This window comes from Buteo buteo, chromosome Z, assembly GCF_964188355.1.
Source record: "Buteo buteo chromosome Z, bButBut1.hap1.1, whole genome shotgun sequence".
NCBI classification, from domain to species: domain Eukaryota; kingdom Metazoa; phylum Chordata; class Aves; order Accipitriformes; family Accipitridae; genus Buteo; species Buteo buteo.
The window spans coordinates 29,069,115-29,097,073 of NC_134204.1; the positions used below are offsets into that span (position 1 = coordinate 29,069,115).

The 27,959-nt window shown below is 40.8% G+C and overlaps 1 protein-coding gene across 1 annotated transcript in view; it reads right to left on the minus strand.

Moving 5' to 3' along the window:
* Positions 1–436: 436 nt before the first annotated feature.
* The window catches only part of MAP1B (microtubule associated protein 1B), a 74,238-nt gene continuing 46,715 nt past the window's right edge, over positions 437–27,959 (minus strand). Inside the window, exons 3-7 of the mRNA XM_075019694.1 lie at positions 20,941–21,023; positions 16,757–16,897; positions 5,798–12,410; positions 3,401–3,639; positions 437–2,672 (exon numbers count right to left, since the gene is read on the minus strand). Of these exons, the coding sequence (XP_074875795.1) occupies positions 2,517–2,672; positions 3,401–3,639; positions 5,798–12,410; positions 16,757–16,897; positions 20,941–21,023 (7,232 nt within the window). The 3' untranslated portion in view covers positions 437–2,516. The remainder of the gene's footprint in view (positions 2,673–3,400; positions 3,640–5,797; positions 12,411–16,756; positions 16,898–20,940; positions 21,024–27,959) is intronic.

Below are 27,959 nucleotides of genomic sequence, written 5' to 3' on the forward strand. Positions count from 1 at the left end.
CAGTAATTCACAGCATTAAATGGGCCTCAGGAGCCCACATTTAAAGGACCCTAAAGCAGTATAAAAAAAGAAACTCATAAAAATTAGGAGTGCAAACATATACCTATTAAACAAAAATATCCTAACAATGTAAAATTGAAATAAATTATAAGTAAAGAAAATAAAATGAGGTCATAGTTCACTACATTGTGAAACTTAATACCAGACATAATTGTGAATCATACAGACCAGCACATATCTCCATTCTGGAGGCCTTTACACCTTCTTTAACTTCAGATTTGCAAACCTTCTACAATGTGACAATTTTTTTTTAATTGGGGTAAGAATTCTGAGACTAAAAACAGAACAGTCCTCTGCAAGTCTAGAGAAGGAAAAGAAAAAGGGGAAGGGGAAGGGGAAGGGGAAGGGGAAGGGGAAGGGGAAGGGGAAGGGGAAGGGAAGGGAAGGGAAGGGAAGGGAAGGGAAGGGAAGGGAAGGGAAGGGAAGGGAAGGGAAGGGAAGGGAAGGGAAGGGAAGGGAAGGGAAGGGAAGGGAAGGGAAGGGAAGGGAAGGGAAGGGAAGGGAAGGGAAGGGAAGGGAAGGGAAGGGAAGGGAAGGGAAGGGAAGGGAAGGGAAGGGAAGGGAAGGGGAAAGGGAAAAAGGAAAGGGAAAGGAAAGAAAAGGAAAGGAAAGGAGAAAGGAAAGGAAAGGAAAGGAAAGGAAAGGAAAGGAAAGGAAAGGAAAGGAAAGGAAAGGAAAGGAAAGGAAAGGAAAGGAAAGGAAAGGAAAGGAAAGGAAAGGAAAGGAAAGGAAAGGAAAGGAAAGGAAAGGAAAGGAAAGGAAAGGAAAGGAAAGGAAAGGAAAGGAAAGGAAAGGAAAGGAAAGGAAAGGGTGATTTATTTTAGCTTTTTGCTTATTCTATCTTTTTTCAATGTCTTGCAAGGATTGAGGATGTAGGTTACACCCTTGTAAGTATTAGGCAATCAACTTTTCAAATCCCATTTTCTGTCATCAGCAATAGATTAATTTTACCACCAGGGTGCCCTTCCATCCCCCCACCCCCCAAAAGGTATTGGCAGTTGACTGTTTTCAATAAATTTTACCTCAATATCCATTCTCACTAGAACCTTAAACAATATTATTCATTTATCTTACAAAACTACTAAAAAAACTGCCTTCACCTGAAAAATTTTTCTTTGCATTTTCCTGTAAATGAAAACGTTTGTTAAAAATTCATCTATTAAAAGTTCACACAGCACTAAAAAAAAAGGTTTCTGTACATTTGTTCCCATATTCACTTTTAAATTAAACAAATAAAATAAGACAAAGGAAGGTTGAATACTGTACAGGCTTGCAGGTAACCTTTTTAATCATTCAGAATGCTTCACTAAGTTTTGTAACTCTGATACTGGACACCCCTTCAATCTTGCTTCCACAGTACAAAAGAAGCTTTCAAAAAAATGCTCATCTTGCCTTGTTGAGCTGTCCAGGTGCATCAATGAAGTGTTCACATAATTAACGTATATAATTCATAGCACCAAGCCGTTTGACCAGTCAGATAGGTTTCTCGTACCACACATGCACACTCACACTTCTTTACTGGTGTAACTATGATCCTACACAGATGTTCTATAAATTTGCTGTCTCAACATTAAAAAATAAGTGCATCAAGTTTCTTTGTACATTCAAGTCACTTTCTAAGGCAAATTGTCTACTGTATGTCCTCCTGACTGCTTTGGTATTTTGCTTCAGTTAATCAACAGTGGACATGGGTGTTCAAGCATGTGGACTGGTCAGTTCTGGCTGGAATGAGTGGACTTTCACTGGGAGCATGCCTTAGACCAACAATTCTGCATGTTGAAAGAAAGGTTTTAGACTTCTGGATGGGGTGCAGACTACGTGCATATTTGGCCTATGATTGTTATGGTATGTCAGTATGCAGAGTTCAAATTAAAGTGGAAAACTGCTGATGAGTGTTTAGCTTGTACATCCCTTCCTAGCCATGTTCTATTTCTTTTTATTTTCCAGCTAACTTAATTCTGTAAAAATGATCCCCTTTGCGATAGCTCAGATTGATACAAATTTAAAAGTTTCTTTTCATGTGAGAGCATAAGCAGACTGCAGTAAGCGATACATCTATTGCCATAAGACTAATGCAGAACTAATTATTTATTACTTTCTCCTCCTACCCCTCTCTCTCTTTCTCTCTCTTTGTGTTTCTTTAGAGGGCAAATGCCTCTACCTGGCAGAAGTCAGTTGGGGTTGCTAGTGCATGGTTTCCAAACGTTCAGCAGAGATGAAACTGGATCTGTATTTTCGTAGTAATTTGAACCTTACTATGGGAATAATGTTATTTCCCTCAGCAATCAGCAAAGACTGAAAAATATTAGTGACTTGCATCACTGTGACACAGTATAGCATTTGGCAGGTATATAGTTCAGCAGTTGAAAGAGATGGGTTGAATTTTTAGAAAAGGTGTTTTCAAACTGAAGAATTTCTCGAAACAAAGTTTAATCTTGTGGTGCATGGTCTCATTCTTACAGTTCAATCTTGCATGCAGGAAAAGATTCATCTTGCATAACAACAGTGCTGCTGCTTGCCAAAACCATGATGTTGAGGTCCTGCTGTTTCTCATGGGTCTCTTGGTACCATTCCCTCATTACTTCCGAGTCATGGGTGGGGATTAAGGTCACCTGCAACACAAAACAGGAGAAGTCCTGAGGAATGGACAACAGAAACAGCTGATAAGAAAAACAGCTTTGTAAGAAGCCCCAGCGAACAAGTATGTTTCCCTTTTGGAAAGAGTAGGTCTTTATGCAATAAATACTTGAATAAATGGATGGGTAAAAAGAAAAAAATAAACACCTAGGTAAGGTAATATGACTGCAAAGAAGTAGTTTATCAAAATAAAACCTTGGTTTTGTAAGGTGCTGAGATGCAGCTTTCCAGAGAATTAGCAGTCTGTAGTCTGCACTGATATGTCTTCAGATTACGGCCAAATATTTTGTTTACTTATTGGTCATGATGGAAAGGCACATGAAGTTTCCAAGTGTACGTGATTACCGTATAAACCATGAAACATTCACTTTTCTTTCCTACTTACAAACTGCAACATCTCCAAACTTGGATCATATATGGTACAGTAACAATACGAAACAGCCAAATGGCCCTGTAAAGCAGCTCCCAACTGTTTTATTCACCAGGAACAGGTCAGAAGGGCCAGAAACGGGGGAGTGGCTGAGTGTGGTGCAGCTCTGTCCTTCACTCGGGTGTCCTCTCACATCATCAGTGAAGCAAGGGGGCCAGCCTGGGGACTCCATTCCCCAGCAGCTGCCATCCACTCCAGAGGCACTCTGGCTTCCTGTACTGGCTTCCCAGAGAAGGTTAAATTTCCAGGTAGAGATACTAGTGAAGAGCCTACCTGCATGTTACTCTCCCACTGCGCCTTGCCCTCCAGCAGGGAGTCCAGAACAGCCCTGCTTGGCTCCTCGGCTGCAGAATCATTCCCGCTCACCACATAGTAGGATGACCGCACCCTCTTGAAAAACTCAACGTCGACGTTCTTGCTGTTGCTGTGGTTGGGAATGTACACCAGATCCAAATACACCGGAGGTCCTGGAGGCACTGCTGTAGATTTTGGCACCTTAGTATTCCCAGGTCCTTTGGAAACCAAACAACAAAATATATCACAGGCTGGTTAAAAACATGCATTTATTAATTACTATTACAGCCACTGAGTTCAGATGTGTCCAATTATAGCTTCACCCTCCTACACCTAGTGACATGTTTGAGCTTTGTTGTATCCCACTTACGATTGTAATGGGAGGAAAAAACTGAATAATGGTAACTATATAATACAATACAAACTCACTACCACATAACCGAAAATTAACCAAACCTTTGCCAGTAACACACTACTATTATCCAACAATTACTACACAGGGCTGTGACTACTGAATTACTGTTCAATAAATGGTGGTATTATCTTCCAGGTTAAGAAGTACAGCTTTTTGAAAGTCTCAAGTATGCACAATTATAAAAACTAGGGTCACACTGGGAGCCATGCAGATTTGAAGCAGTCCTGAGATTCAGGTTATCAGTACATAGTAAGACATGGTAGCTGTTGATATGCTCAGCCTGCCTTACAGGTGCATCAGGAAAGTAGTACATGTGAGCAGAAAGATGGTCAAAGAGGAACTTGGGAGGACAGAGAAACTTGTAAAGCAATTACTTCAGGCAACTGAGAACAAGTGTTTGTTTGCCTGCTGGATCCTTATTTGCATACACAAAGTAGCCGCTTATGGCAAAAAGTAGGGGGAAGCATGTTTTTGCTGCTGCACATAGTATAGTACTTGTTTAAAGAAGAGCTTCAGTCAAAAGGAACTTGAAAGTTTAAACACTGACATTAAAAATACTACCCCCAAAAAAAGCGGCTTTTGCTGCACAGTGGATCATCGTATGAACTGAAGATCAGGATTCAACCAGTAATTTTATCCAGATGATCACTATTCATGTTCTGTTAGCCTTCTCATGTTGTTACAGAGGATGGAGCTTGGTAAACTACTACCTGAGCAATACGCTGTATTTAAGGTCACATACCGTAAGGCCAGCAAAGTCTATTACAGTTGTCTAGCATGTCCTGCCATTCATCACAGGGCAATATGCCAAATAAGCATCATGATATGATAAGATTTCCTGATTTAGAAAGTTCTTACTATTGGTTATGTTACAAAATCTTTTATTATCTTTTACCATAAAAAATCTGTGATATATCTTTCTGAATTGTAGATACCAACACTGGATAAAATATTAGATGTTACATTTTACGCTTAAATGTCATTATCAAAGAGTGCTTTGCCTTCTGCTCTAGCGTATACCTGAGAAGTATGCTTTAAGGAAGAAGAACCTCACATAGAGCTAAAGTGCTGGAGAAATGTTCAGCATGAGGAACTATACTGCTGCTTTGAAATGCATCTACTAACAGAGGCATGCAAATGATGGTGTAAGAAAGGAACAGTAGACCACTTAAAATGGGGAAGCTAAAGACAGTTGAATGCTGGTTTATTTGTACTGAATCCTAAATCTGCTCCTTGTAAAAAAGCTTTCAGCAGAACACCAGTCCTGACAATAGCAAAATCAAAGTATCCCCCAAACACCCTCAACAAGATCTGCCAGAAACAACAGATTAGCACAATGCCTCCTTCCATAATCTAATTCATATTTTATTACTACTTAGAATACATAACAGTTATTCAAAATTACATTAACTTTCTGTATGTTTAGTCATCACTGATGGCATAAGACTTTAACCAGATTATGTGATATACATGCTTAGTTCACTGAAAGTTCTCTTACTATGCTTATAATTTTTTAAAATACACCTTTTAAAATTAATCCAGCAAAGCATCCAATGGCTGATAGTACCTTTGCCTCCCACAATATTAAATTGCATTAATTTATGTTAAGGTGTGCATACTTGTATCTTACAATGAATAAAGTGGTTCACTTCACTACTGATTTCACTTCACCTATAAAAGTGGTACTTTTAATGCTATTAGTTGGTTAACAGTTTAGACAGCTAATATTAAGTTCTTTATATTTTATGTACTCGAAACATCAAGTTTCTCAGATTACACAAGTTAAATTAGTGAAATTCATGCATTTAAATATGGCCTTTATGCACTGGATTTATATTTAAAACCTGGACTTTCTTTGGGGGTTTGCTGCAAACCACATGCTTACCTGATATAAAGGCAAACTAACTTCACTGTAAAAACTAAGAAAATCTTAACACTAGGGAACTGCTCTCTGTCTTTACCTGTGGTTGCAGTCTTTGCTGACTTGGATGTTGTTGTATTTGCTGCATTCTTGGTGTCCTTATCTTTCTCTTCCACTCGAGACTTTACTTCTGGGTTAGAGATATTTTTGGTTGCCTTCTCCACAGACTCCTTCTTTTTTGGAGAAGCTGTTTTGGAAATTTTGTCTAAAGATTCTTTTATAGCTGGCTTTGGTGAAGCCACTTGTTTTGATTTACCATCACTTTTTTTAACAGGAGAAGAGGACTTGGTCTTAGTACCCTGCTTTTTTGTCTTTGTCTTTTCTTTGAGGTCCTTCTTCAAAGGTTTACCTAAATTCTGATCAACGGGCAGAGACTCTGGGTCAACCATGGAAACATCAGGGTGCCTAGGAGAAGGGCTGCGATCCTGCATCGGGACAGGTGGCGGGTCAATGTGTTTGTACGTAATTGTCTTGTCTGTCGGAATGGTTTCAGACTCATCTTCTGAGTCAATGTTAGCATCTGCAGTGATGGAAGGACATTCCTCAGTCTCCGGGGGAACATCTGAATCGGTCTGAGATGGGGCAGACTCGCTCACAGACGTGGGTGGGGTTTCATCACACTGCCGCCCTTGCTGCTTTCCCCCAGAAGGTGGCTGAGCTCCCCCAGATTGCGTTAATGGCTTCTCTTGATCTTGAGACTGTTCTTCACTTGCAAACCACTCAAGGGGGTTCGGGTTGATAAATGAGGGTGAAAGTTCAGTTTTGGGATGTTTATATTCGCAAGAGGACACAAGGCATAAGTCAACATCTTGACGGGACTCTGCTAACGATTTTCCTGGAGTGAAATGTGCACTTGCTTCATAGGAATAGCTGGTAGCTTCAGGTGACCTGGTGGCTCTCCCAGTTGTCTCAAATGAGTAACCTGTGGCTTCAGGTGAACTGGAGGCTTTCCCAGTTGTCTCATAGGAGTAAGCCATGGCCTCTGGTGACCTGGTGGTTCTCCCAGTCGTCTCATAGCAGTAGCTAGTGGCTTCTGGTGACTTAGTGGTTTTCCCTGTTCTCTCATAGGAGTAATCCATAGTATCGGATGATCTGGTAGCTTTCCCAATTGTCTCATAGGAATAATCTGTGGCCTCAGGTGATTTGCTGGTTTTCCCAATTGTCTCATAGGAATAATCTGTGGCCTCAGGTGATTTGGTTGTTTTCCCTGTTGTCTCATAGGAATAATCTTTGTCCCCAGGTGACCTGGTGGTTTTCCCAGTCATCTCATAGGAATAATCCATGGCCCCTGGTGACCTGGTGGTTTTGCCTGTCACCTCATAAGAATAATCTGTGGCCTCAGATGACCTCTTATTTTTTGCAATTATCTCATAGGAATAATCTGTGGCCTCAGGTGACCTAGTAGTTTTTCTGGTTGTCTCATAGGAATAATCTGTGGCCTGAGGTGATCTAGTAGATCCTCCAACTGCCTCATAGGAGTAGCTAATATCCTCTGGTGACCTTGTAGTTTTCTCCGTGGCCTCATAAGAATAACTAAGTTCTTCTGGGGACCTGCTGCTTTTCTCTGAATCTTCTTTTTCTGGGCTAAGTGAAGGTTCTGGACTGTGCTTTGTTAGGGGTTCCTGGTAACCAAATGCTTTGACAGAGGACACCTGCAGTGACAATGAAGGTGTGTGACTAGCTGACACCGCTTCTGTGATTGCAGGAGGTGAATCTGGAAAACTAGGGGAGTACAGAGGAGAAGATTCCCTTGGAGTTAATGGAGATAGGTCAGACTTTGGTGACAGCTTTTCTCCTAGGCTCTGCACTTTTTCTGAGGTAAAAGAAGAATGTAGTGACATATCTCTGGGTGGAACAGCACCTGAAAAAGTTTCCTCTGGCAGTGGTGAAGTTACCTGGGAAGGTGTATGAGCTGATGAAGTTGAGGATGAAGCTTCAATTTGAGAAACTGAAATAATTTCTGAAATATCTTTCTCCTGAGAGTAAGATGACTGCTCCACAGGGGAAATCTTCTGTGCAAAAGTAGGCTCCTGTATATCTGAAGGGCTATAATCTACTTCTGTTGGTCCATTTTCAGATATATGGTGTATACTGGTGCCTACAGTAGGATATTCTGGAGATTGCCTACTAAAGTCCATTGCTAAAGACTGCTCAGGGGACTCCTGACCAAATTCTACTGACATAGTTGACTGCTCAGGAGATCTGTGATCATGCACTGGTGTTCTTGATTTTGCGGTCTTAGGTGAGAAATCTGGTGGAGAAATTGACATTGGCCTTGGGCACTCTTCCTTAGATGGAGACATTTCTGTTTCCTGAAAAGTTGTTGGTGTTTGTACAACTGACACTGAAAGGGAATCATCAACTTCGGTAGAGTGGGGAGATCCAACCTCAGCATGCAAAGAAGGAGATACATCATCAGTAGTTGGTTCTGGAAATGAACTAGTAGCAACAGATGCTGTAGAGACAGAAGCTACTCCTTCTATATGGGAATAGGTGTCTTCTGCTACCACCTCATCAACAGGAGTTGCAGACTTGTCAGAAACAGTGCCTTCAGAAATTGACATTTTGGTATCTTCTTTTAAAGAACCAAACTGACCGATATCTATTTGAGTAGGTGAGAGATCACCTGCTAACTTCCGCTCATCCAAGACCAGGGAAGACTGGGAGCTGCTGGGTTCTGTATCCTCCATTTTCCTTTCTAAGCTGAAGCCTTCCTTAATTACCATAAACTCCATGCTTTTTTCATCTTGTTTTTCTTGGAAAAGACCCACAGAGCTTGCTTCAGAAGCTGGGCTCATCTGAACAGGTGATTTTTCTTTTTCAGGTTTCTCCTCAGAAGGACTTCCATCATCTCTGGTGGGAGACTTTAAATCAGCACTCAAAAATGTATCATAACCAGTCTCTGAACCTATCAGTGGTGGACTCCTCAGAGGTGAGAGAACCTTTTCAATAGGAGATTCTGAATCTGGCACAGGCTCATCCATAGGGCTTATTCTGGGTTTTGCAGACTCATCTTTGACTTCACTGAATTCAAAGCTAACAGGAGCTTCTGTTGACTTTTCACTGGTTTCAGAGGGAAGCTGACTGGACTTTTCGTCAGTGGGAGACTGATAATAAGGTGTGTGGCCAGCACTACCGGCAGCAGACTGTGAAGGAGATGCTACTTCTAACGTTTTATCTTCAGGGCTTGCACAGTGCTCTTCTGCAACTTCTTGATGTACATCAGGCAATGTAGCAATAGGGACAGGCTCAGATGAGACCTTGATTTCATTGGGAGTGAGTGAAAAGTTCACACTACGTTCACTCAGTGGTGTTTTGGCAACAGGAGATGGAGGGGACAAACTGTCAGCTGGACTCTTGGCTGGACTACGTTTTCCACCAACATCTTCTTGGTAAGGTTCTTTGATTTCTAATTTGGCAGTGCCTTGGATTTCACTTTCTTTTTGCCGGTATACATCTTGGAATGCAGATCTGCAGAATTTGTCTTCCTCTAATGAAGAAGGTGGTGAGATGGTGGAAGCTGAGGCATTATAGTCTTTACCTTCTGTGGCCTCTGTTTTGGATCCTTCAGATAATCCATTAAAAGCATCTGGAAGTGGAGAAAGTTTAGGCCTGCCAAACTCTTGAGCGTACAGTGATGTCTCATACTTGGTAATGTTCACATACTCCTGAGAGGGGGAATCACTTTCCTCATTGTTAGTTTCATCACTCATGACATCGCGGGGTGTTGACATTTCATCCATTGGAGTTGGTTCACTAGATATTTCGATGGTAGACTGTGTGTAACCTGAAGTAGCAGTGAATTCCTCAGGTTGATCTTCTCTATTTTCTTCATCAGAAACAGTGGCTTCACTTTCTGAACCACCAGGTAATGTCTCATCATGGATAGAAGACGCTGGCTCAACTGCTGGAGACTGAGGCTCTGAGCGTTTTGTTGGTGTAATTATGAGTAGGCCATATTTATCTTCAACTTCACCAGCTTCTGCAGCTTTGTCTACCACAGCCATCACATAGTCTTCTTCAGCTTCTATTTTTTCAGTTTCCTCTTCACCTCTGATGTCTTCTGCTTTGTCTTCCTCGTCTTCTTCAGTCTCTTCAGTTTCTGCCTTTTCTATTGCTTCTTCCCTGTCTTCCTCAGCCCGTTCATCTGATGCCTCATAATCTGCCTTTTCAATATACTTTTCATCTTTAATGTTAGCATCTGCTTCAGCCATTATTTCTTCTGAGCTCTCTTCAATTCTTCTTGCTTCCTCCATATATGGTTTTGTGGTGTCCAGTGGTGTCTTTTCTTCTTCGTCTTCACCTCGTTCTTCAGCTTCTTCTGTCTCTGCCTTTTCCTCATAATCTCCTGCTTCGGATGACTCTTCCAAGCCAGTTCCCTCATCTTCAAACTTTTCATTGTCATCAACCCTGTGCTTTTCCACAGGTTCCAATTCTTCAGGTGTCTGTTCACACTCACCCTCAGCCTCTGTGGTAGTTATGCCTTCATCAGAGGACTCAGCAGGTCCTTCATTATCTAATTTTTCTTTTTGTACTTCAAAGGCCTCTTTTTGTACTGTGCCAGTGAGTTTCAGTTCATCCTCTATAAGTGCAACTTGAGGTTTTGTTTCTTTTATTATTTCTACTTCTTCAGCTTTTAATTCCTCAAAATCCTTTGTTAAATCCTCTGGTGAAGACATAAGGGATCTCTCTGCTTCAAGTTCCTTTCCACTGGCTGTAATTTCTGCAGCTGCTACAGCTGCTACAGTTGTGGCAGCAACTCCAACTGCTGCAAGGGCAGCTTGTGCTCCACTGACTTTGATCTCCTTCTTAACAGTCTTAACTTTTCCTTTTTCCTTTGGCTTTCCAGCAGGTACTGCTTCTTTTTTAGCAGGTTCCTCCTTCTTTTGTGGTTTAGGCTTTGCTGCTGGCTTTTTGGCTTCAGTTGAAGGAGTAGCTGTCTTCTTTGCTTCCTTAGGAACCTTTTTGATGTCCTTTTTGGTTTCTTTTTCTTCCTTCTTAATTTCCTTCTTCTCTTCTTTTTTACCTTCTTTTTTAGCTTCCTTTGGTGGAGCTTCTTTCTTTACTTCCTTCTTAGTTTCCTTCTTCTCTTCCTTTTTCACCTCTTTTTTAACTTCTTTCTTGATCTCTTCTTTTTTTGGTTTTTCCTCTTTTTTGATGGGTGTTTTCTCCTCTTTTTTAGAAACCTCTTTCTTTGGTTTTTCTTTTTCCTCTTTCTTTTCCTCAGGTTTTGCTTTGACTTCCTTTTTCACTGGCTTCTCCTTTGACACTTTTGGTTTTACATCTGTAGTTTGTTTTTCAGAAGTTTCAGATTTTACTAATTGCTCTTCTTTACTTGTTATGTCCTTTTCTGCCACTATAGGTTTGGTCTCCACTTTTGCTGGTTTCTCTTTTTTAACTGGAACTTTTTCTTTGCTTTCCAACTTCTGAGGCTTTTCTGGTGCCAGACTAGGCCTTGCAGGCTCCGGTGTTTCTTCTTTAGACTCTTTTCTGACAGGCTTGCTTGGTGGTGTCTTTCCAGCAGGCTTGAGACTCTCCTTGCTGTCTGTTCGTTGTTTCAACTTTGCTTGTTTCACAGCTGGACTAGCAATGTTCCCAGTTAGGTCTTTTTGTGTAACCATTGGTTGTTTAAGGAAGTCTAAGTGTTTGAGTTTTTCTAGTCCTTCTAGAATACTATATTGGGTGCTGTTTCCAGGGAACAGAACTCGGACTATTTTTTCTGCAGGATTAGCTGGGTGCCACACAATTAGGGACGAGACAGAGGTGAAGTAGGATAACGGAATGTCTAGTTCTTGGCCATTTGGTAGCAGGAATTCAGCTTTATCTTTGTTAGTACCACTCCACTGATGCATAAAATATTGCATCTCTTTGCTATTTTTGACAGGATTAAGCACATACATCTCAAGTTTGCCAACTCCCATTTTCTGAAATAAAATGATGGGGTCAATGGTATTTCCCAAGTTTCTGAAAAGAGGTTCTGGTTTCATAGACAATTTATTTAAATACTGGAGAGTAAAACAAGCTTCTTCTACACTCCTTTTCACTCTAAAGTTAGGATCCAGGTTCTTCAGGTTCTCAGGTACATTAAGGAATACAACTCCTAAATCAGGTGAGATCAGATTTTTCATCCAGTCACTGTTGGTAGTAGACCCTTGGGACTGTTCCTCTTCTAGTTCAGCTATCTTTCGCTGAAGCATGCTATTAATTCCTGGCAGGTTGTCATCTCCAATGTGAGTGAGCAGAATGGAATCTACCCTGTCCAAGTGCCGGATAAGTTTCCAAAAGCAAGATTTTCTTTCAGATCCTCCATTGATAAGCATGTTGAATCCATTCACTGCAAACAATGCAGAGTCCCCTCTTCCCCCTGGGAAAATATAACAGCAGGGTTTGGAGAGTTTCAAGAAGCCTCCTGAGGTTGGAGGTTCCAAAATGTCAAAAGGTGATGGCACTTCTACTGATTCTGACAGATACTCTGTGAATTCAGAGAGTCCTTCCATTTCGGGCAATATGGAAGCTGAGTTGAGTTTAATGTTAATAAAGTCTTGAAGGTTGTGTCTGTCAAGGTTGGAATTTTTCCAGTCCCCTTCCTCAGGGCAGAAAAGAGTTAGGCTGGCTTTGTTGGCAGGGTGTGTGGTGCTCAATAATTCACCAATCTAGGGTTGTAAAACAAAACCAAAAGAAGATGCATGTAAATTCATTTTTTAATGACAATTACTGTCAGAACATAATATGTCCTGATCAGATATAGATAAAACCTTTTCCATTTGCTTCTGCACTGGTCAGCACCCATCCTAGAAGCTAAAGGAACCTGTTACCACAATTAGTTTACTACTGTGTTTTTTTAAATACAAAGAAGGACCTTATTCCTGTTCCCCGTTGCCCAAAGGACAACAGTACTCCAAGGCTCCCCCTTCCCTCCTCCACCCTTTATAGGAGGATGGTACAAGCTTTTATATTGAGAGGGCATGAGGACTATGAGGCTAATGCTGCCAGAGCTGCCACTATGTGTACCATTGGCTCCTGAGTCTCCCTGCTGCCCCAGTCCACCCAGAAGAACCAGCCAAATATCTAAGGGACAAGCACATTCTCTTAACCGGCAGAAAGTGACTGCAACTCAGAGGAGGCCAGCATCCTCGCAGGGGCAGCCGCCTTCTTTACCCCTTCTCTCATGGGATATATTCCACCACCACACCATCATTACTGCAGTTCCTTCTGCAGGCTGCTTCCTGAAAAGCCAGCACCGCTCCCAGATTAGCACGACTGACTGCAGGGGAGTTTTTCAGAACACTAAGAAATGAGCAACTGCTTCAGAAATGCAAACAGCGACAAATTTTGTAATTTTGAGACTACAAGGTACAGGGCTAAAGAAAGAGCCAGAAAAAAAGTAGTTAGGGTTAAAAATGCTCTTGTCCTTATTTTGATATTAAACTCACAGGCCACAAAAGTTGAAATTTACAATAACTCCATTAATTTTGACAGTATTTGATAACACGCTAATACCAAACCAGCTGCTGAAATAAAGGCACATAAAAGAAGTTCTATGCCATAGTATTAAGACCTGTTGTTCTGTTCCAATCTGAATGAAAAAACAGTGTTTGATGGTCCCAGATTAGTAGACAAACAAACATGAACAAGTATGACATATTTCATACCTTCTTCCAGTTCCACAGACAGTTTCATTTGACTTTTTTTTTTACTGACAGTTAGGTTTAATGTAGTCCATTTCTGTTCTATTTGCTCTTAACAGAGACCACCAAATTATGTAAACTTCTTCTTTAAAGAAGTAATTCAGACATAAAATATCAGTGCAAAATATACCAGCACATCATCATGCAAAATACCACAACCTTCTTTGCAGAGGCTCAAGTGTCAGTTCAAGCTGTGAGAACAGTTTTCATAAAGACGATATAGGTTATGCTACAGCTGAATAATTTTAAAGTCTTGGACCACAAGCTGAATCAGCAGAATAAATGAATATATAAAAAATTAATGATGTTTGATTGCACTAAAGCTCTTTAGGCCTCCATGTGTGTTTGTCTCCCTTCCTTTCCTTGTGTTACATAATTTATTTTCAGCATTTACCCAAAATAAAACTCAACAAAGATGCAGTGGCTGTCATCCAAAGAAAAATAATCCAACCAATACCTACATAAAGCAGAAAATAAGTATTTTCTATCTTTCTTTGTCAGCCTTACTTAGTATCCAAACCATTTGACAGGACTATAAATAAATCTCACCCATATGTCAGATATGGCTTTGTCTGAAAAGGAGCAAAGGAAAAAACAAAGCAAAACAAAATAAAAGGAGAAAAGGCTGAAAAGGATGAAAGATAAGGAAAACAGGAGAACCATTCCTGTTGTTTATTGCAGAAATTAGAAAAGAAGGGCAGCACAGACCACAGCTCTGAAATGGATTTAGGATCTCGAGTGTACTCCTTATGCTGTGTCTCTGATCAGGGTTGAAAATACATTATTAGGAAGAGACAAAAGTAGTAAAATATCACTTCCTCTGGATGAATAAAACCAAGTCTGTTGTACACATAAGGAGATAACTTGACTGCAGACTGCTTCTAATGTAGGGCCAATTTTCTGGCTAGATTAAAAAAATCATACAGTAATACACTGGGCTAATGAATATACAGGAACAAGGTTTGGGGTTAGTCCTCTCCAGTTTATATTATACCATATCTGGATTTCTGTTTCATACTGCTAAATTCTGACTGACTTTGCTCCTAAAAGTTGGCACACTTAATGCAGACAGTGTTAAGCCACTGGTAGCGCAGGCCAATGAAAAGTTGGAGAAAAATCATTCCACACGTAGCTCATATCTCTTAGGAATAGCAAGTTCAGGACTGCCCCTGTAAAGGCCTCAATGTATTTGCATTTCAAATGGTGACACCAAAGATATTGACAGTTCCACTGCTTACTCTATTTGATAACACAGAGATGTAACTACTCCTTCTCTTCTCTGGATTCAGTCACTCTGGGAGCACAGAAATGTATCTGTGAAGCTGATCATCTTTTCAAGTACTGAGAGAAATCTGTTGAGGAATCCTTGAGTTTTAAAGGTGTCAGAGCTAGTGAAGGCAAACAGCAAGTTTGCTGCTCAGAGAAAGCACAAGATTGTTTCCTATGCTGGACCACAAAGGTAAAAAGAAAGGTTTTCCTCTGCTAGCTGTTGTTGCAGAGGGCATGGAATGGGACATCTTCAATCTTCTGGCACAGGAGAGGTTGAAAACACCTTGAAAACACTTCTCGGCATTGCCTGCAGGGAGTTCTGCATGCTAGAGATGGATTTCTGAATTAGACTTTCTAAGAGTATCCCCCAAAGGGTATTTCTTTATTTGTAAGCACATTCCTTGACCATAGTTCAGGTTTGGTCCAGCGAAGTAAAAATTGGCAGAGAAACACCAACTCTACACAGTACTCATCAAACCTTACATGCTTATAGAATCATAGAATCACTTAGGTTGGAAAAGACCCTTAAGATCATTGAGTCCAACTATAAACCTCACACTGCCAAGTCCACCAAGGTCAGGACAGAACAGGTATTCTTTCTTCTGATCACCACTTAGAAAACCACTAACCACTTTTTTCTAGCCCTTTTTTCTAAACTTTTTTCCAATTTGTAGCCCACCTAAAAACTTGCAGTAATGGGACCTTTAAAAAATGTCGCATACACAGACTGCACTATGGCAAATGCAATCTTTCTTTGCTTTTGTGAAATCTTGTAGAAGCCCAAGGCTCCAGAAGAAATAAGCTAGAAGCCAAGACTGTCAAAGAGCCATGCTGGCTGGCTGGTGAGCCTGCTGCCAGCTGCAGATACGAGCCAAGTGAGCCTTGCTTATAGCCCACAGGAGTATGCCCTGCACGCCCACCACGGTGGCAATCCCTTGGTGACTGTAACTCCTGGCCAAACACCACCCTTCTGCTTTCCAGCCAACAATTTCACTTCCTAACAGTAATGGTAGGATTTGCCCTAGTTTTGCATGTAGTCATAAAGTAATTATGTGTTGCTAATTAGCCAGAGGTACTAGGAGCTTGGGTATGCAATGTCATAAAAAAGTAACTCTGTGAACTGCCAGTGAGTTTTACACATCATGCGTGTTTCAGAGAGCAGGAATCCAGCTCTTTCCCCAGCCCTACAACCGTATGCTGAACAAAGAGGCTTTGAGAATAGGACCAAAGGGACACAGTAAGATCACGCTGGAGCTCATGCAAACTTCGCTTTTTCAGTGCTGAAGTTTCAGATCTCACTCCACTGACATGCTCCTAATTAATTGTGGAAACTAAATTCCTAGGGATGCAGCCATATAGTTTATTTAAATATATACTTTACACAGCAGCCAAATTAAGTGTGACAGCTTGTTTACTATGGGTTCCTGGCCTATGGGAGCTTTCAGACACAGTACATTAAGCAAGACGGCAAAATAACAAGTCATGAAACAAATGGCATTAAATACCAGTATACTTCTTACTTATCTTTTTGGTATGTAAAAATCAGAAGATTTACAGATTTCACTGGCCAGATTTTAAACACTACTATAAAGAAGCCAAGCAGGTAGGTGGTGCAAAAAACTACAGCTTCTCCAACAGACAGCCTCTGTCTTATTTAATGTCACCTATTACTTAGCTGCCACCAGGCAAGAACCTGGTGCCAAGTTCAATTTGACTGCTTTGTATGTGCACCTTAGATAAACAACTTGTATATTTTAAACACAGCACTACCTCCTTCCATTGTCAAAAGTTTCCTTGATTTTCTGTTTCTGGAAGTTACAATTTAACTCCCCAAATTAAAATTTAATTCTTTTGTTAAGCAATTTATATAAAATCTAAAGTAAACTAAATAAATGTTTTGAAAGAAAGCCTATAATGAATAGTAAAGAGCATCAGCATCAGGCTGCCAATGCTAACTCTAACAACACAGAGGGCCATTTTCAACCTTATAGAAACCCTTTCCATCACCTGACAATGTACAGAAGACACTTTTCTGAACACACCTCCTGATCTGTGAAGATCTCAATGAAGTTCTGGAAGGAGAAGGACCCTGATTGAAGAATGAGTTCTCCTGTGTTTTCAAAGCACTGTCCGGTTAGTACAAGGAGCTTGTGTCTTGCAGCATCTGTGATCATTAAGCGCACCTAGAGTGAAGGAGAGAAATGTATCAATAATGGGAGTTACCATGTGTTTCTATATTCTGCTGAGCATGTGCAGTTTCTCTCTCGTACTTTAAAACATATTTTGCACCAGAGTCTCCCAGGACTGACGAAACATTATTAAGTTATAGTGCTGTTTACAAAAGACAATGAGAAAGGTGGAAAAGTGAAAAAAAGGAGGGACAAGAAGCAATTAGAGAGAAGGTCTGATGAATAAACCAAACTAATGACATGGAAAAAAGAGCAAGGAGCAGAACGGAATAACATTTTAATGAAAAAAAATGTATTTTCAATTAACAAACATATTCCTTATGTAACTCAGTGAATTTTAACAGCACTGTATCAGGACAGCCTTGGTAAGCTGTGTTCCATGTGCTAATGAGAGACAACTGCATGTGTCAGACTCAGGTTTTGGAAGGCTGCTCTTTCCTAAAGTACAGCATTACTTGCCTCTCAGTTGTGAAAACATGACTGAAAAGTTACAGCCACAAATCACACATTAAAGTGTCATACTTAGACTGTCATTCTGTTCTAAACTGAATCATCTAGAAAGTCAAGGGACAATTCTGTTTCACCATAATCATAAACTTGAACTTCAAGCACTCAGATACACTCATATGCACAGTTTACATCTCATGATGTCACTAACTGTGGACACTGTAAGTTTTTAAAGTGTGCCAGCCCAAGACCTTTTTCAATATAAATATAATAATATAGATAATATATAATGAATAATAAATATAATTTCAATATAAAAGTAAACTAAGTGGATGACTGATGGCACAAATGAGTCTACTACTGAGAAATAACCTTCTGCATTTTTAAATAACTCTTAACTATTTTAAAGTAGATGCTTGTTACTTTACTTGACCCTCACTACAACTACCAATAATTCCTGTTTCCCCCCAAGGGGGATATTTACTCCCATGCTAAGAGAAATCCATATATTCAGTATACTTTTGTTGGCTGAATTCAACTTAAATTTAAGAATAAAACTAAACAAAACCTGTGTAAGATTCTGTACTGTTGAGTAAATTTTTTGCAAATACTTCAAAAGTGTTGTCCAACACTGAAAATTCAATTCAGCTTACGGTAAGGTACGAATTTCAAGTGCACTAATTCCTCTGTTTAATGAGGGATTAAGTTAAACCAGAATAGTGATTCCAGAACAAGGCTATCTACGTATTAAACTAAATGAGCAGAGTCCATCTGGAACAACACCACATGATATTGCATCCAAGCTCTATCTCCATGGAGATGACATAATCACCTCAGCTCTCCTAGCAAGCTATGCTTTCAAATTTTTATATTGACTGTTAAGCAATCAGTTGTTCTAAAGAATTCCCACTTACACCAGGGAGGCTGAGCCAGGAAGGCTCAACCTGAATCTCTCCTGAACAATTTGAGTTTTCAGTACAAGTAGAAAAAAGACACTGATGAGTATGCATCTGAAAGAAGATCCCAACTCTACCATATTTTCATTGTTATTTTATTAAATAAGTGACCCTGATGCTGAGCAGCAGAAAGTTCCTTTAATTAAATGCAGGACTAATACTGGTCTGTCACTAATTGCACTAAATAATTACAAATTCAGCAATATCCCTGCTGGATCGAGTGTATCTATTTCTATTTCAGACTAAAATATAGATAAGTGCAGCTGGCTGTCTGATGTGTGTTTCTGTAATCTTGTCTGGTTTAGCTGTATTAAAACCATAAAAGAACTGGCTTCCTCTTCTGTGTTTTCTCTTGTTGCTGGCAGCAGTGCCAGGCAGTTTGCCAACTTATGTGTAAACTCACCAGGTTTTCCAACAGCAAAATTATTTCCTGACTTGTGAATCACAGATATGTGACTGTCAAATAATTCCCCTTCAACCTATTTTATTAATTGATGGTGAAATACATTCTGCAGAGCTAGCAAACTCTGGCAAGAAAAAAAAGTAAATAAATGCTTGCAGATTATGGAGCATAATGTATGATACACATGGAAGACCTTCAAGAGACACATAAATTCTCTGTCTGGTTATAACCAAGGCTTCCCAAAGGACTACCAGAAGTTTGCTTCCTGATTTCAAGACCACTCCATTTCAGAAGAAATACTGCAAGGTGATGATTCTGTTCAGCTTTAACCTTGGTTAAATTCCCAAACTGCTTGAAGAAAGCTAGTAGCAAGATGTAGCCTCAGTCAAAACGGAGGTAAAGGTGGAATATGAACAGAGACAGGAGCATCAGCAGTGGTTTCCCAGACTTAGGTACAGTTGCAGGAGTGTTAGAGCAATGAAGTGGGGTCTTCTTCAGAAGGAAGTAACTGTTCATGGGGGTTTCAGAAACTTGTTGTCTTTGGGAAACTACAGCCTTTCTCCCTTTGGGCCTCTCTCTTCTGGGAGGTATTTTGGCATTTGACAGAACATGACTGGAGCTTTGGGAAGAACCATGCCCAGACTACCACCACTATGGCTATTAGCAGGAATTTCCTTTAATATATTTTTCCTTTGTTTTTCCTGAATGGAGACATTCAAGTTCCTCTTCTGGTGAAGTCAGAGCTCCATGGTATATCACTGTTTCTCCAGATGCAACCTGTAAATCTCTTGATACATGAAACAAAGTTTTCTGTTTGCCATAATGGGCAGAGCATATCTATTCCAACCTCTGATTTAATTCTCCTGCCTCTTTCTTACTGTCTTTTTCTGGCTTGTCTCCAGTCAGTCTTGCTCAGCCAGCCAAGGTAAACCTCAGCTTGTAACTTCTGGCCGTGACCAGTTTGCCAAGATGAAAGCGAAGTAAAGATTGCCTCCCACAGTCTAGCGAGAGGAAATTAACAGTAACCTAGCCAAACATCTTCCAGAGCCAAAGGAGTAAAGCCAGGGTTCAGAAGTCATTAATGGGCCTCAGACTGTGTTCTTCCATGTGGTCATCCATCAAAGGTATGACGAGCAACAGCAACAGAAATGGCATTTCCCTACTTTTGGCAGTTCCTTTGGCTCTTCCCCCCCTCCACACACGCTCACTTTATATCTTTTTACTCTGAATGTCTAAGAGCTGCTACCCAGCTGACACCCTTGCTCCTTACCAAGTACCTCTAATGCCTTATAAGTGATTTTCATGCATATTTTTTTAGTGAATGAGCTGCCATTTACTGAAGTGACTTAGTTATTTAAACTTTTACAACTTCAGAAATGTCACCTGTTTCAGAGTCCTTCCTCCTGTTTGTGTTTAATATCACTTAAGGCTGGTAATAAAATGGATTTTTCACTATGTACTACAAGCAGAGCTGCTTCATTTCTCAACAGAAATGGTACTGTGTCAGAGCTTCCCAGCACAGGCTAGCAATGCAATTATCCCTATTTTTTCAACCTTCGGTCTCACTAGCTAAATTTGTCAATTTTGTCTTTGAGCTACATGCTCAGTTCTTTGACTCTACTCTGGTGAGTTCATGAGGAATTGGCAGTCTTCTTCTGGGGCACTGTCCAGAGTCCATTGATCATCCCACATGCTTTTGAAGGACAGATGGATCAACCTAGAGTCACCACTACATAGCTGGTAATTCTTCTCAAAGACCTAAATTTGTCTCAGGGCACCTTCAGGCACTTTTTTCTTGTGTAAAATAAGCATCCAAAGCTACCAAAAAATGGAGGAGCAGAAGAAAAGCAGATGCAGTTTCACCACAGCTGCCTCCACTTCATCAAGAAGGAAATTTGGTGCATTATCAGAAAATGAGTGCTGGGATTAGAGGTATGTTTCTGTCCTATGCCTCTGATGTTTAGTCAGGAGTCTGGGAAAAAATGGAGAAAATCAAGAGATGACTGATGTTTTTCATGGTGTTTGCTCCTAACATGTCCTTTCATCCACAGTTAGGACCTGCTCTTAGTCTGCTAAGACTCTGAATGATAGTACTGGAGTTTGTCAGACACTAAACTGGAAGGCAACAAATTATATTCAAGAATCATCTCAACTACATGTGCTTTACTGCTCTCACCCTGTCCACTTAATGGAGCTTTTTTGACACTTCCAGTGAAGTATTTCTGACTTACCTCAGTACTAACTGCTTCATCTGAGGGATTGATCAGGACTACAGTTTCTAAGACATCACTTCTGTGGTGAAGAATCTTCTGACCTGCAAGCACAGAGAGAAAAAAAAGAAAAAGAAATTAAATTCAACCAGCATGGTTTAAACCATCACTTTCCATGAGCTTGTTGTACGTCCCGCTGTGAGACAGCTCTCTGGTCACCCAGAGCAGCACACACCGGCCACAGCAACTGCTTGCACTGCTCATCTCTTCAGAAACACCCATGGCATGTGGTCCTTTGGGTCAGAAACACCGCTTTAGAAAATTCAAGGTAATGAAAACAAACTGGCAACAGCACCAGGTCCTGTCCCTTCTGCCTGGCCAGAGGAGTCCCTGTAACTTGCCATGGTCTCACAGAGCTGGTGCAGATCAGGGACTGGAGAAACCATCAGCAGCTGAGCATCTGGCCCTTTATTTGCATGGACATATCTACACCACAGATACAGCTGAGATTACACAGCCCTGTAACATGCCCAGGTGGTTTTAATGAGCTTTTCCAGGAACTATTAGCAGCTTTGCCGCAGCAGCAGGAAAGTCAGCATAGGCTGCAAACTTCCCCTGCAAGAAGCGAAGTGAATACTTGCCTGTATGCCGGTGCTGCCCACCATGGCTAACAAGCACAATCTGTGAGACAAGCAAAGGAGCCCAGGGGTGACCCCACTGCCCACCACCACCACCATCACGTGCTCCCTGTCACGCACTGTGGGAGCAATCCCAAGCCAGGCAGCACCCCACGCAGACCCCAGGTCCCCAGCCACACCAGACGAACCTGGTGAAATCTGGGACTCACCCTGCCACACTCCCCTTTCAGCCTTCTGCTAATATTGATTAACATTGGGACACTGGGAGAGATTCCCTATGGGGATGGTCAGACACTTGCTGTGCTGCCCTGCTTCATCTTCCTCTTGCTTACAAAAAACGTAGCAGGCAGTATTAGGCAACAAGAGTGAACAAGCGTACAAATAACAGTTAGCTCCTGAATGAATAACGTCCAGGCGTGTTTGGAGCAGCCTTGCAGCCCACTCGCTTTCATGCTTAGTAGTTAGTCTGTCTCTGTATTTAATAGTGATATTCATCTGGAGTGGGTGCCAGAAAATCACAACAGGACTCTTGACTTTTTTTTTTCCCTTATGTTAATTGCAAGTTCTTATCAGGCTCTCTTTCTGTGAGAACTGCAGTGAGATTAATTAGCAGCCGTATTGTCATTCAGAAATCCAGACTGGTAATTGGTCCAAAAAAACAGAAGACCTGTGCCTTCCGAGCAAACTGCTCTATGCAATATTAATCAATTAAAAGAATTAATTGCACTTAAAAGGAAGTACAAGGGACACAGAACAAGTCACCCATTTGCCAACTTAGAAAAGCTCCCCTGTAAAGACACATAAAATAACGAGGCCAAGAAGGGCCACGCTGAAAAGAGCTCTGCATCCGGGAGAGCACCAGGCGGTGTGGGGCAGTCTGAGAGGGTGGGCAGCCAGCCTTTCGCACATCAGTCTTGGCGCTGCCCCTGGCCCTTCCCCGGGCAGCCCCCCACCCAGGCAGAGAGCCCTGCCTCCGCCAGTGATGGCCCCCTCCTCCTTGCCCTGCCTGCACCCCTCCTGCCCTCTCTCCTCCTCCTCACCCACCGAGCTCACAATGTGCTGCGTCTTTTGGTGTTGCTCTGGGGAAGCTCTGCATTTATAAGAGTAAGAGCTTACAATCAAATGATAGAAAGTGAAGGAGAAGGAAAAAGAATAATAATGTTCTCAAGTAAAATGTGAGATGGTGTTGCAGTTTACTCTCTTGTGCATGACAGTGCCTAGACACTTGTGGATAATAATCTAAGTTGTTTCAAGAAACCTGTTTTCTTAACACCTATTCTTTTTGCTATACTTCTTTGAATGGAGACAGACCGTATGTTACAAAAGGGGAGGAGCGCAGGTCTCCCTCTGCAGCATCCAGTTCTGGCATTACCCTTTGTAACTCAATTTATTTTTATAGCTCTGCTTCCTTGCCTAACAGGAATGCATATATAAGGCTACATTCAGTAAAATATCCAGATGGCTCTGTTACCAGAGACTCCCTCAGAAGATGCTCTGCAATCTGATATTTTAGTTATTCTGCAGATTTCCCTCAAGTTAAGAGATTCGGCAGAGTTTATTGAATCTAGTCTTTACTGTTGGTAAGGAAACAAAAGAAATCATCATCCTTTAGTTGCCACAGAAATTTCTCACTCAACAGTTGGTGACACAGAGCACACACTTTGCTTCAGGCCAGACTAAGCTTCATATATGATTAGACATTAACACATTAAACACAGGTAGAAAAGAAATGCAATTAGCCACATGCAATGTTAGACAAAGATGCATAGTGTCCATCTGACTCAAAGCACCCATTTCGGACTATAGTTTCTGGAAAGCAAGTCCTATCTAAAGACTTTCAGAAATAAATATTAATCATGTTTGGAAGAAATCTAAGGTGTCTGCTCATCCTTGATTTTTTTGAAGTAATGCTTCAAATTAAAACCAGATATGAATAGTCTTGGCAGCTGTTTGATTCAGAACCAGAACAGAGAGGAGAAGCAAACAGCATGTGGCAATTTCTTAAAGGGTGATTTCCACATGCATCATCCCAGTTCCTACGAACATAGGATCCTATTGCTCCCCTACTTGGTCAAATATCAATGAATGACATTTATAGCAGGATTATTGAGATGGGGATAGTGTCAGTAACATTTCCTAGAGAAGTGACTGAACAGATTTCTAACTTACAGAGTTGATCTTTTCAGGCCAACCAAGAAGCATGATCATGGGGCCCACTTTTAACAGTGACTATGTTAAATTCATGCAAACACCAAATATAAATGAATGGCAAGGGAAAGAAGGCCAGCTCTCCTTCAAGTCTTGTTTAACCAAGGATCTCTACTGACACACTTCTTACTGGGCATGCCTGCATAACACCAGCCCATGGGGGTGCATGCTGTAGGCAGCAAGCTACTCAATAGAGGGGTTCCCATCAGCCCTTCCTGCCACCCCAAATGGACACCACCACTCACTCGCTCCCCTTCAGTGCCATTTCCACAGAAAGTAAACACTAGAGGAAGTTGGGAAATCTTTCCTGTGATGATTCTTGGCAGAGAAGGTGAAGGGAAAATACTGTCTCCCTGAAGATGATAACTATTTGACACCTGGGCTGGCATTCAAACACAACTCTTTTTGCCAACTTCAAGCATCTTTTCTTTTTCATTGTAAAGAACTTTAAAGTATTGTTTCACTGTCAGAAGACAGGACTGCTGTGTTACACCAGTCACCGTGCTGGGTGGCATTAGCAGATGGCATAGCTTGCAAGGCTTGGTAACGAAACTTCCCACAAGCCATGAGTAGGCAGTGAACTCTGCAGCTGGAAACGTTCAGTGCTCTGCACTTGCAAGTAGCTCCAGTGCCCAGCCTCCACCCCCACCCCCCCAGCTGCCCCTATCTTATGAAGGAATTTCTGGACATTGAAGGGAGAAAAACCGTCCAAAATGAACCATAAAACATCCATTCCTAGAGTTCTTTCTTCAACTCTGAGAAGACATCTTTGACAAATAAAATCACTGAGGAAAAGACATTTTCCCAACAGGGCAATGCTGTGTTTGAGAAGCAGCAATGTGCGACCTTTTTCCTCAACATTTCTGGGTATAGATGGCAGGAAAGGCTTGGTATATTTTAATTCCTACTCAGGACAATACTCTGTTTATTGATATCCACACATAGTAACATCTTAAAAGCTTCAGTCCTCATTGCCTTTACATCCATGATAAGCAAGAGCTAGATGACTGAAAAATATTACCAGCTAAGGATTTTGTACATGTGAATATATAGGTGGCTTGGAAGCAAGGTGGGGGAAGAGAGGAGGGGTTTTATACTCCGTGTCTATGCATCCAAGCACTAAAGGTCAAAGCATGGGCAAATCAGACACTGTTTTACATTTAATTAGTTTGGTAGAAGAAAATATGACTTGAGTAAAACCAGGAGTAACAAATAGCTTGAGGAACACAACAAAAGTCTTCACCACTGAACAAGAGGTCAGATGGAGCATGGTCTTCAAGCTGCTAAGACTCAGAAAGACAGTATTGGGGTTTGTCAGTCACTATGCTGGAAAACAATAACTGATGCTCAAGGATCATCTCAATGACATCTGTTTCAGATTTACCATGTCTGATGAAGGTTATTGGAAGGTTATCATATCCCTTGCACATGATATATTTAAAGCAATAAATTTCTTTGGAAAAAAGGAGCTTTTTTGCCTAGCCAACAGTAATGCAATAATCCATACATTTTAAATAACTTCAAATTGCTCATTGTTTCACCTTCTTTTTCTAGTGGCGACTTCAAATTTGTCCTCCAAAAAAGATGTGTTAACCTTGTGTTCAGCATGATTGTTCTATGTTATCACCAGAGTAGTCAGAGTTCTGGATGACTGGTCATCTAATGGTTGCTACATCTTATACTAGCTGAATAAATATCTTTTTCCTTGTTTTCAACACAAAGAACAATAGGCATAAACTGTCAAATGCTGCTGTAATTGTGACCAGCCCCCAAACCTTCCCACTGTCAACCTGGAGGCAGTACATTGCAGCAATGATTCCAGACCAAGAAGAAAGGATCAAGATCCCCTTTTACAGCAGATTATCAATTATCTGAAGAAATCTTGTGTAAGTGGTATGGAGCACTCCATCCCCTTCACCTTCTCCATTGAAACAAGGCCCTCAGAGCACATTAAGTTTCCTGCTGACCTAAACTGCAAGCTGGAGAAATAGGTAAGTGCAGCATTAAGCAAGGTGGTGGGTTTTTACAGAGTTGCCAAAGCAAATTCTGATGTTGTAAAAATCTGGAATTCTGTATCTGCAAGTAAGAAGAAAATGATTTGCAGACTTGATGGAGAAATGACTGTATAAAGTCCAGGCACTGGACTACAAGAGCAGAACTTCAGAAAGCCCCTTCCAGGCATGCTTTGAAAGCCCTGCAGGTGATGCTGAGGGCTGTAGAGGCTAATCAGTTAGTCCCCATCAGGTGACATGATGGGGAGTGCATAAGACGGGCATAACTCCATTTACATCAGAGAAAATAGATTCACTTCCTCCAGGGCTCAATTCAGCCCAATGACTTCTTAAATTTAAGCTGGGTGCAAGGAAAGTGTAATCATTTTTTCCAGCAAGAACTCTTATATTTGTACAAATATTGGAGTACTTTACACATTTCTAGGTGAAAATCAAATCCACACCTGCAAGGATGCTGAGTTGGCATGACAGCTGTGAACAAAAAGTCAGCTCTACTAACATTGCTGAGCCCTCTGATGGTGACAAAGATTTAGAAGAGTGACACTGACTGCAAAGTGTGACTGTTTTCCTTGTAATTCTTTAAACCTGCTTGCTCCAAACACAATGGTTAGTTGAGATTCATATCTAATGTTACATGCTTTTTATAGAGAATTACGTGTTGTTTCCACAAAATTAGGTTAATCTTCCTTGCATCTGATCTGCTGGAATACTGAACCTTGTTGTGACTCTGCAGGAAGCATAAATCCACATTTATCTTCTCCCTCTCCCTGCATAAATGGAATTCATATTCAAATTTCATGTGGTTCAGCTGCAGCCTGGTGATAGTTAAAACATTTTTCCTACTCACATCTGACTTTCAACAATTTATAAACTACAAGTCCTGAGAGGCAGTGTCCTGCAGCATATTATATTTTAGGATTCTTAAGCTCACGTTTATTTAAGGAAATAAGGCTAGTTGCATATAATTTCATTTTAGTTCTTGGATAAGATCTGTCAGATCTCATTTGGGTTTATACTTCCAAGTGATAATAGAGCCCTGAAAGCGGAAGGCTAGAGAGAGGGTGATGATAGAGCCTGAACAGTAACTGCAAGATTCAGCCTCCAGTTACTATACACAAACCCAGTTCACCAATCCTTGCTCAGGACTCTTGAACAGCAGTGAGGGAAAGTAAGCTGACCTGTTTGCACTAATATTCATAGCTGGATTCATATCTTCTGCCTTCAACTTTAATCTCCAATACTTCCAGGCTTATGTGCTAGGAGCTGCTCCAGGAACTACAAGTGATCACAGTGGAATTCACTGCTCTGCGACTCATTCCCACTGAAATTTCCTGAAGTAAATTCAAGACATTAAAACATGTTTTCACACACCCTGTTGATCAGAAGACTAATTGTATCAACTTTTCACACTAAATATTGATTTCTCGCCCTATTTGCCAATTTCATGTGACATCTAATTTGCTGTCAAAATACAGCCATTTATCAGGTGGAAACAAACTGCTGCCCTTTCACTCCCATCTGTTACTGTCAGGGGCAAATCATTATCCTCAGCTGTCATTCCTCACCTTCAGAAACAGTATTTTTCACATAATTCTTGATGGTTTACAATTTCAGGGCTCTATGAAGGACTGTAAAGCATTAAAAATCTTTTCTGAGCAAAGCAGTACTACAAAAGGTACTCCGAAAAAAAAGTTGAAGCAATCAGTCTAAAGCACAACAAAAATAGAAGTTTATGTATTATATTATATTTTTAATGTCTACTAAAATGGGTTTATCTCCCAAAAAGGGGATAAGCCACAAAAACTGAATCAAGTACCCTATGGATTTCATTATCGATTTCACTGAGACTCTGGACAGGAATGAAATTTAAAACCAAGATTGCTGAAGACCTCAATAAAATCAGAGTCAAAGAGAACAAGAATACACCTCCTGTTTATATATTGGACTTGAAAGAGTAGTGGAATCCAATACTCCTGATAAATGGTTTCACCCTTGACTTTGCTTAAGAAAAAAATATGTCCAGTAGTCAGTCAACAGCACTAATCTGTTCAATGAGTTCAGCTACAAGTTATTGCTATTGAGCATTAAAATCTGCCACTGACATGAAAAAGACAAGCCTTTTCTTGGAGTGACTGTCTTTAATTATTGGAATCCTTCTTTGATTAGGGAACCAAACATTCCT